The sequence below is a fragment of the Manis pentadactyla genome, chromosome 4, assembly GCF_030020395.1.
Source record: "Manis pentadactyla isolate mManPen7 chromosome 4, mManPen7.hap1, whole genome shotgun sequence".
In the NCBI taxonomy this organism is placed as follows: Eukaryota; Metazoa; Chordata; class Mammalia; order Pholidota; family Manidae; genus Manis; species Manis pentadactyla.
Window position 1 is genome coordinate 26,333,838 of NC_080022.1, and position 8,630 is coordinate 26,342,467.

The 8,630-nt window shown below is 53.1% G+C and overlaps 1 protein-coding gene across 3 annotated transcripts; it reads left to right on the forward strand.

The window, feature by feature from the left end:
• The first annotated feature begins 3,943 nt into the window (after positions 1-3,943).
• Positions 3,944-8,240, forward strand: GJB3 (gap junction protein beta 3). Of its 3 annotated transcripts, XM_057499980.1 has the most exons (3): positions 4,464-4,560; positions 5,158-5,210; positions 6,603-8,240. In XM_057499980.1, the coding sequence occupies exon 3, from the start codon at positions 6,641-6,643 to the stop codon at positions 7,436-7,438; it is 798 nt and encodes a 265-aa protein (XP_057355963.1). In that variant the 5' UTR covers positions 4,464-4,560; positions 5,158-5,210; positions 6,603-6,640; the 3' UTR covers positions 7,439-8,240. The 3 variants fall into 3 exon arrangements, with proteins under 3 accessions (XP_057355962.1, XP_057355963.1, XP_036741214.2); XM_057499979.1 differs by lacking the exon at positions 5,158-5,210 and having other exon boundaries at positions 3,944-4,560; XM_036885319.2 differs by lacking the exon at positions 4,464-4,560 and having other exon boundaries at positions 4,613-5,210.
• The last annotated feature ends 390 nt before the right edge of the window (positions 8,241-8,630 follow it).

The following is an 8,630-nucleotide window of genomic DNA, read 5'->3' on the forward strand; positions in this document are numbered from 1 at the left end:
GCATTTTGCTACAAAGGAATGGAAAGAAATGAGGCAAATGCAGGAAGACATGGGGTCGAGGGAGGCTTGTTTGTTTTTAAAGATGGAGAAGTAGCAGCATATTTACTGTAATGGGAAAGACCCCACAAAGGTCAAATGGGTGATGATGGAGGAGAAAGAGAGGAGCTGGAGTGCGGTCCTGGTTCGGCGGGAAGGGTGGATTCAGCACACATGTGGAATGGCTGAATCCTGACAGCAACTCTGAAGAGTCCTTATTACCCTCTGAAGATAAAGTTCTGCAGACAGAAGCTCCAAATAACTCTGGGTGGCGGGGGCAGGCGGGGGCAACATTCTAGCCTGGGTCCTGGAAGGAACATCTCTCCCTTCCTTCCCACAGCCCCAGACATGGTGAGACAGGGCTGGAAAGCCCACATCCTTCCACCAGCCCTGCTTTCCAGTGGGTTCACCTGCCGCACCTCTCTGTGCAAGGGAGGAGAGAACCTTCAAGTCCAGGTGAGGGTTCAGGCCCCCTGCACACACATTCAAACACAAGGAAAATCCCAGCTGGAGAGGGACAGCCCTGCCCCTTCCCAGGAAGGCCCTGCCTGACGCTGGGGCAGAGCTTCAGACACAGGCGGTGCCCTCGGAGAGAGCAAGACCGGCCTGGGCCAAGGCCTGAGATGGAAAAGGTACAGTGGCAGGTAGGGCCTGCCACCCCCCAGAGAGCAGGTGTAGGCCCTAAGGGGAGTGGAGGTAGCCAGGGCAGCTGCCAATCCCTGGTGCAACAGAGCCTTGCCCTAGGCAAGAGTGTGGCCTAGATGGCCTCCCACACATTCCCCTGCTCAGGGAACAGAACTTGAAGAGTGGGACAGCAGGGCCTTGAGGTCCTCAGAGCCTCTCTCTGTAATGGGGACTTTTCTAGCTCACTCCAGAAAAAGCAAAGGTCTGTGGCTGGGGGAGCTGCCTAATGTCAGGAGTGAGGGCAGCATCGGGCAGGGTCAGAATAAGAAGACCTAGGCAATAAAATCACCTAGACACCAGAGCAGAATAACCCAACAGCACAGAGACACCACCTCACATACCACACATGCACACAACATCCTACCAGCCACTTCCACAATCACACACGTTCACAACCAAACACACCAAACATACACACATACTACCCCCTTGACACACCACTACCCAATCTCACAAACAGTTCTCACACATAACCTATGTGCACCCAACATTTGCTTTACAAATTGTAACTGAGTGTCTGCTACTTTCCAGGCCCTGCAGATGGAGCAGGAGTGTAACCAGCCAGCTCCCTGCTCTCCTGGAAATAATCTCAGAGACTATTCTAGAGCATGCCTACTGAGGAAGTGTGAGGTAGCTTCACATGGGGTGACCAGGGAGTAGCTCTCTAAGGTGAGACCTGAACAAGGAGGTGGAATCTGCCAGGAGAAGAGCAGTCAGGCAGAGGGAATAGCAAACGCAAAGGCCAAAAGGCTAGACTGAACATGGCTAGTTTGTGGAGCAGAAGGAAGGCCAGTGTGACTACAGAGTAGTGATCAAGAGGACGCGTGATAGGAGGTGAGGCAGGACTAGGTCTTCTGGGGCTTTGCTGGCCAAGTTAGGAGAGTGGGTGTTAGTCTAAAGGTAATGGTTAGTCACACAAGATTTTAATAGGGGAATGACCTAATCTAATTTATATCATTAAAGTATTACTTTAGCTAGAAGGCACCATGAGAGACAAACTTTTCAATTCTCAGAGTGGGGAAGGCGTTTCTAATTATGACTAAACCCACAGGCCATAAAAGATAAAATTGATACATTTGGCTACAGAAAATGTGTTTAATTATGCATGGCAAAAACTCCATATACAAAGTCAAAATACAAGTATCAAACTGGGGTCGATATCTTTTCTATTCATATCATAAACAGAGGGCTTATTTCTTTAATATATAAAGACCTCCTAAGAAATCAAGAATTAAAAAGGCAACCATCCAATAGAAAAATAGGCAAAGGCAAAGGACAGTTCACAGAAAAAGAAATCCAAGTATTTAAAAGTATATGAAAGGTTCTCAAGTATATGAAAGGATGCTCATTTTCACTCATAAGAAAAGAAATGCAAAATAAAAGGATAACGAGATACCACTGTCAAAGTTCATACAGTTGGATAATGCTCTACTCAGCAAGGTATGGGGAAGCAAGCACCATCATGTCTGATGGTAATGTAAACTGACATATGGAAGGGATTTGGCATTATCTGTCAAAATTTTAAATGAGCATATAACTTTAACCCCAAAATTCCACTTCCAGGAATATATCCTACAAACATAATTAAAAATGTGTTAAATGGTGTTTGTCCCAGGATATTTATTGCAATGGTGTTTACAATAGAAAGAAATACAAGATTGGAAACAGCCTTAATTTTCACCAATATGGGACTGAATAATGTACTATAGTACATATACTATTAAGATTTTTTTTTAAGAGACAGCTTTATATCTACTGATGGGGAAAATGGAATATTACGTACCTTTTTTTTTTTAAAGAATGACATAGCTCTGTATGTACAGATAAAGGAAAATGTCCTATTATTGTTAAACGAAAATAGCAAATTGCAGAACCATGTACATAGTACACCCTCATAGGGTAAATGTGAAAAGAAGAACATCTCAATAGTCAGAGATGCACAGCTGATCCCAGGAAGGAAGACAAGCAACTGGAGTCTGGTGGGCAGGGGGGCAGCCCTGGTCACACAGTCTGGTGTTGAAGAAGAAGTCAGGAGTAGCACTAGAAATATGGGACTGACTCATTGCAATGCACCGTATTGAAGCCCCAGGACTGGATGAGATCACCAGGAGAGAAGTGGCTGGGCTCTGCGACATGCCACACTGGAGACTGGGATGTGAGGTCTCCGAGGCACAAGGAAACCAGGAGTATGGTGTGAAGGCAGCCAAAGCAAGAAAGTATTTTGAGGAGGAAGCAGTGGTCAGCTGTGTCAGGTGCTTCTGAAGGTCCAGGAGGATGGGGACAGAGACGTGACTGTCAACTTGAGCATAATGGAGATACTGATGACCTTGACAGGGACATGGTAAGGAAAGAAACATGGCTCGAATGGATTGATGAGTGACTGGGGGAGCAGGTTTTGCTCTGAATACAGCAAAGCAACAGGTGGTAGGGAGCCAAGGGCAGAGTCACAGACTCCCCACAGGGCACCGTCATGCTCCTGCATCTCCCCACACCCACACATGCACAAAACCATCCGGACCACCCAAGTCCCATCTCAGATCTTCACGGGCCATGACGCAGTGAGTAAAAGATGGCGTCTGCCCTGTAGAGGTCCCCTGTAGTCCCCCCGACACTGCCCAGAAATTCAAGCTGGCTGAGGCCTCCAGAGCTGGCTCTGCTGCTTATTCTCTGTGTGACCCTGGACAAGTCACCCAACCTCTCTGTGCCTCAGCTTTCTCATTCACACAAGCAGGAAGGATCATACCTTCATGATCTGGTGCTGTGAGAATGAAATAAAGCCTGCAGGACAGTGCCTGGCACAGTGAATGAGCCCCCAGTGCAGTGCTGAGTAGTAGGTAGGGTGACTGTGTAATTGATCTCCAGGAGTTTGTGGGCACTTTTGAGAGTAAAAGGGAGTGCTGTTTATTACACCAGGGCCATGGGTGTAATCCGGGAAAGTGGGATGTATAGTCACCGTTGTGTTAGCAACATCATCTCTGTTCAGACAGTGAGGGCTCTGGCCCTAGGGTGACTCAGATCCCAGAACTCCCAGGAGGCAGGGAACCCTGGGGTTTCCCTGACAAGGCTGGGAAGATTCCACTGGAAGATAAGACAAGACAAAGCGTCTTTGTCCCCAGAGCCCAGCCCAGCCCAGGTCCACCTCCCTCAACAGGGTGTCCAGGGCTCCCTGCTATGCCCCCCACGGCCCCGCCAAAGGATCTGCCCCCTGCAGTAACTCAGTAACTCCAGGCACCCACCTCTCCTGATCCTGCCCTCAGGCTTGTACAAAGGCTCCCCGTCTCTTTTCCAGACACAGGATTCGCTGTGCCCCTTCCCTCTGTGGGCACAGAGAGAGCCCCTCGCCCCGGTTCTCCAACGTGCACCGTCCTCATTCGAGGACACAGCCTGAGCCAGGCACCACCCCCGAGGACCCGTCGTGCCAAGAGGGCAGACCCCCAAAACGCCCCACACAGGGTCGAGCCCGGGCGCAGGCGCGGTAGCCGCGTGGGCCAGTCATGACTGCAGTCCTTTCGGGGCCACGACACTTCACAGTTCAGAGTGCTTCATGCCCCTCATCTCATCGGAGCCTTTGCGACAGCCCTGCCCATGGCCACCGACGCCCCAGTTTCACACGTGAAGAAACCAGGCTCCGACGAGCGGCGAGCCCCTGCAAAGGCTGTGGCGGGAACGGTGACGGCGGCGGGCCGGCTCCTCCCCCGACCCTCCCTCCTCCTCACCGCCCCCGGGGTGAGCCCGCCGCGCCCTCCTCGCGGCGTCGAGAGCCCCGGCTCCGGCCTCGCTTCCTCGGCTGCGGGCCTCCAGCACCCGGGGTCCCGGCCCCCCGCGGGCTGCGCCGCTGCGGTGAGTGCGGGACGGGACGGGAAGGGCCCCCTGGGACGCTGAGCGCCCCCTGGCGACCCCCGGCGGCCGGGCCGGGCTTTAGCCTGACTGTCGGACCTAGCCGGGACGCGGGCGACGGGAAGGGCGCTGTAGACGTCCCCTCCAGTCCCCCGCCCCACTGCCTTCTCGCCCTCTATTCTGGGCGGTATGGGGACTCCAGCTGCTGGAAGGTTCCTGGACGCCCCCCTCCCACGTTCACAAGCTCCCAAGTTGCCTGAATGGAAGGAACTGGAGCGGGGCGGGACGAGGACGCGCAGGGAAGGGGAAGGGCAGCTCTGTCCTGGGGTTGGGGGGGAAAGCTGGCCACGGCTTGGCAAAAGCGGACGGCTTGGAGCCGATGCTGGGGGCTGTAGGAGGAACCAGAACCGGCTCCACCAGTCCCAGCCTGGGCTTAGAGAGAAATTCTTTGCCCGTGAGTAGAGTCCCTGGGTGTGGTAGGCGGGGCAGGGCAGATAGGACTGGAAGGTGGAAGGTGGGGCCCAGGAGAGGGCTGCACCGGGTGGGCTGCCACGGGAGGGCGACAGGTGGAAGCACAAGTCAGGTCCCCTCTCCTTCCAGGGCTGCCAGACGGGTCTCCACCCTACACTTCAGTTTTCCTGAACTCTCACCAGGTGAGTGGTGGGCTGGGGAGGAAATGGTCTCAGGATTCTTAGAACAGCTAAGAAAATAGGAAGGAATTCTTTCCGCTCAGAGATAAGGAAAGAAGGTCAAAAAGATCAGGGAACTGTTGGAAGTCACCCACCCAGTAAGTGACAGAGCTGAGGCTTGAGTGCAAATGTGACTTTCTGCTCGGCACACATCCCACTGCCCCTCCCCAAAGGCCAGGTCTCAGAAGGAGCATAGTGGGGAAGAAGGGGGGAGTCTCGGGGATGGGGTCTTCTTCAGTCACATCACACCACCCTGCCTGAGATTCCCAGAGAACAGGCATCAGGGGGGCTGAGATGCTAAGGAACTCCCCCTTCTCCAGAGCAGGGAGGTCTTTCCCCCAAGCTCCCACACACCACATCTCCTCCTTCCAAGCTGCCACCCTGAGAATTCAGCATTTATTTATTTAGCCAGCATTTATTGAGGACCTACTGTGTGCCGGGCAGTAGGCACTAAATATAAAGCAGTAAGCAAGAATTGATATTCTAGTGGGGAAAACAGACAATAAATCAGAAAAGCAAAAGAAAAATAGCAAAAATATACTTTAATTTCAAATGGTGGCTAAATGCTAGGAAGAAAATAAAGGGGACAGGAGCCAAGCAGCTAGCAGATCCAAGGTAATCTGAGGAGGCCTCTGAGGAGATGGTATTTGAGCAGAGGCCCCAGTGATGAGAAAAATCAAGGAAGAAGAGCATCCCTGGCAGCAGGAATAATTATAAAGCCTCATGGGCCCCGGGGCCAGAGCAGAGAGAGGCGGGGTGAGTGTAGAATCTGGGGGTTAATTTTAAGCATAATGAGAAGGTAGTCGAAAGTTTTAAACAAGGGAGTGACATGATCTGATTCGGTGGACTCTAGCAGTGCAGGAGCAAACACTGAAAGGCCAGTGAGAAGGCCATGGCAATAATAGCAGCCAGAGGGATGGTGGCCTGGTGCAGAGTGGTGGCAGTGGAGGGGTGACAAGTGGTCATGCAGTGGGTAGACCGCAGTTATCATGCATGCTCAGAGTCATCTACCTCATGGGGTCATTATAAGGATTAAATAAGATCCTGTACATAAAGTGGTTAACTCTGTGCCTGGCTCAGAGTAAATGCTCAATAAATGGTAATTCTTATTAGCAAATGCATATTCCCTTCCTTCCAGCGTACTAACTCCGTGACTTTGGACAGGTTACTTAACCTCTCTGTGCCTATAGTCTATTTGTAGTTTAAGAAGAATAACAGTCCAGATCTCACAGGGTCATTGTGATGATCAAACGAATCCATCCACATAAAGAACTGAGAACAGTGCCTGGTACATAGTAAATGCCCGACAAACCTCATCTATTCATTAACATACGGTTTTTCCTATCATTGTGTCAGGTGGGTACAGCCCCCAGCACCCGCCTACCACAGGCACCATGGACTGGAAGACGCTCCAGGCCCTGCTGAGCGGCGTGAACAAGTACTCCACAGCATTTGGCCGCATCTGGCTGTCAGTGGTGTTTGTCTTCCGCGTGCTGGTGTACGTGGTGGCCGCGGAGCGCGTGTGGGGGGACGAGCAGAAGGACTTTGACTGCAACACGAGGCAGCCGGGCTGCACCAACGTCTGCTACGACGAGTTCTTCCCTATTTCCAACATCCGCCTTTGGGCCCTGCAGCTCATCTTCGTCACGTGCCCCTCACTGCTGGTCATCCTGCATGTGGCCTACCGCGAGGAGCGCGAGCGGCGGCACCGCCAGAAGCACGGTGACCAATGCACCAAGCTGTACGACAATGCAGGCAAGAAGCACGGCGGCCTGTGGTGGACCTATCTGTTCAGCCTCATCTTCAAACTCCTCATCGAATTCCTCTTCCTCTACCTGCTCCACACTCTCTGGCACGGCTTCAGCATGCCACGCCTGGTGCAGTGCGCCAGCGTAGCACCCTGCCCCAACGTCGTGGACTGCTACATTGCCCGGCCCACCGAGAAGAAGTTCTTCACCTACTTCATGGTGGGCGCCTCCGCCGTTTGCATTGTACTCACCATCTGTGAGATCTGCTACCTCATCTTCCACAGGATCCTGCGGGGCCTGCGCAGGAGCAGAGCCCCAGGGTGCGGCAGCCTCCCAGCCTCCACCTGCTGCTGCCACCACAAGCTGGTGGAGCCTGGGGAGCTGGGCCTGCTCTCCCGCCATGACAAGCCACATGCTTCAGCACCCAACCTGACCCCCATCTGACCACAGGCTGGGGAGGGGTGCTGGGCCACCAGTGGGGACAGGCAAGGAGGTAATGCGCCGGCGGAGGGGTCCTGCAGGTGCTGGGTGCCCCCACCTTGAATTCACTAAGCTATCCAATTTCATTTTTGGCAGATATTGAGTGCCGGGCACTGTGCTGTTTACCTGGGTGTAGGTCACACCACAGGACCAGTGCCAGCCCTCAGGGAAGACAAACATTAAAACAAGCAAGTTAACCACTGCATACAAGGGGGCGCAGGGGCTCATAGCAAGGCTTCTACCTAAAAGGGGTGATCAACATGGCTTCCTGGAGAAAGTATTGTTTAAGAGAGGTGTAAAGTGCTTCCTAGCAGAGGGAACAGCAGGTGGAGAGGCCAGAGGCAACAAAAAGAGAGGGGCTCGCCCTGGCTTGGATGCACAAGAACAAAGGGAATCTTCATTCCCTTGGGAGAAGCCCCCAGATTCCTGGGGTGAAGAGGAAGTATTCTCCCAGCAAAGAGTCTGGAGGCCTGAGCGTGTGCTTGGAAAGAGGAGGAGGAGCCTCTGGTGACACCAACCCCTCCTTGAGACACCCAGGGGTCCTCTGGGTCACCCCTGCCCTTGGGGTAGCCCTCCTCCCTCAAATCCTACTCCCCCGGCCTCAGACAGCTTTGCTCTAATAGTCCCCCTCACAAATGCGCTCAGTCTGATGCCAGCCTCTCAGACCCTGCCCGGGACTCCCGGACTCTGGGACTCCGTCTCAAAGTGTGCTGATAGGTACACCCCCAAGGCAGTTTCCTTGAATCAGTAAAGGCTGTGTTTTATACAGGCTGGCTCTGTCTTCTGTTCTCCCACACTCCCACCCATAAGACCCTGAGGTCAGGGAAGGTAGCCCTCAGACGGAAGAGAGCTCCATGCCCAGGAGTGAAGCTAGGGTGGGCTGTGGCAGAGGCAGGAGCTGAAGTTAGGCTGGGGCGGGGGTTCACATGTTGGGGATCTGGGGTGGAACCGGATAGACAAGTTGTGATTAAAGATGTCACAAGAGGGCGCTGTGCTCCCCTACAACAGCACTGCTAGTGTACAGTGAGACCCTTGATTGAGCATACCCAATCACCGTTCTCTCACAGGCAAACCCCTCCCTCCTCCTCTGTAACCCAGTCACTGCCACCCACTACCCCATCCCTAACCTGTGTACACAAAATCCCTGTTATTCATA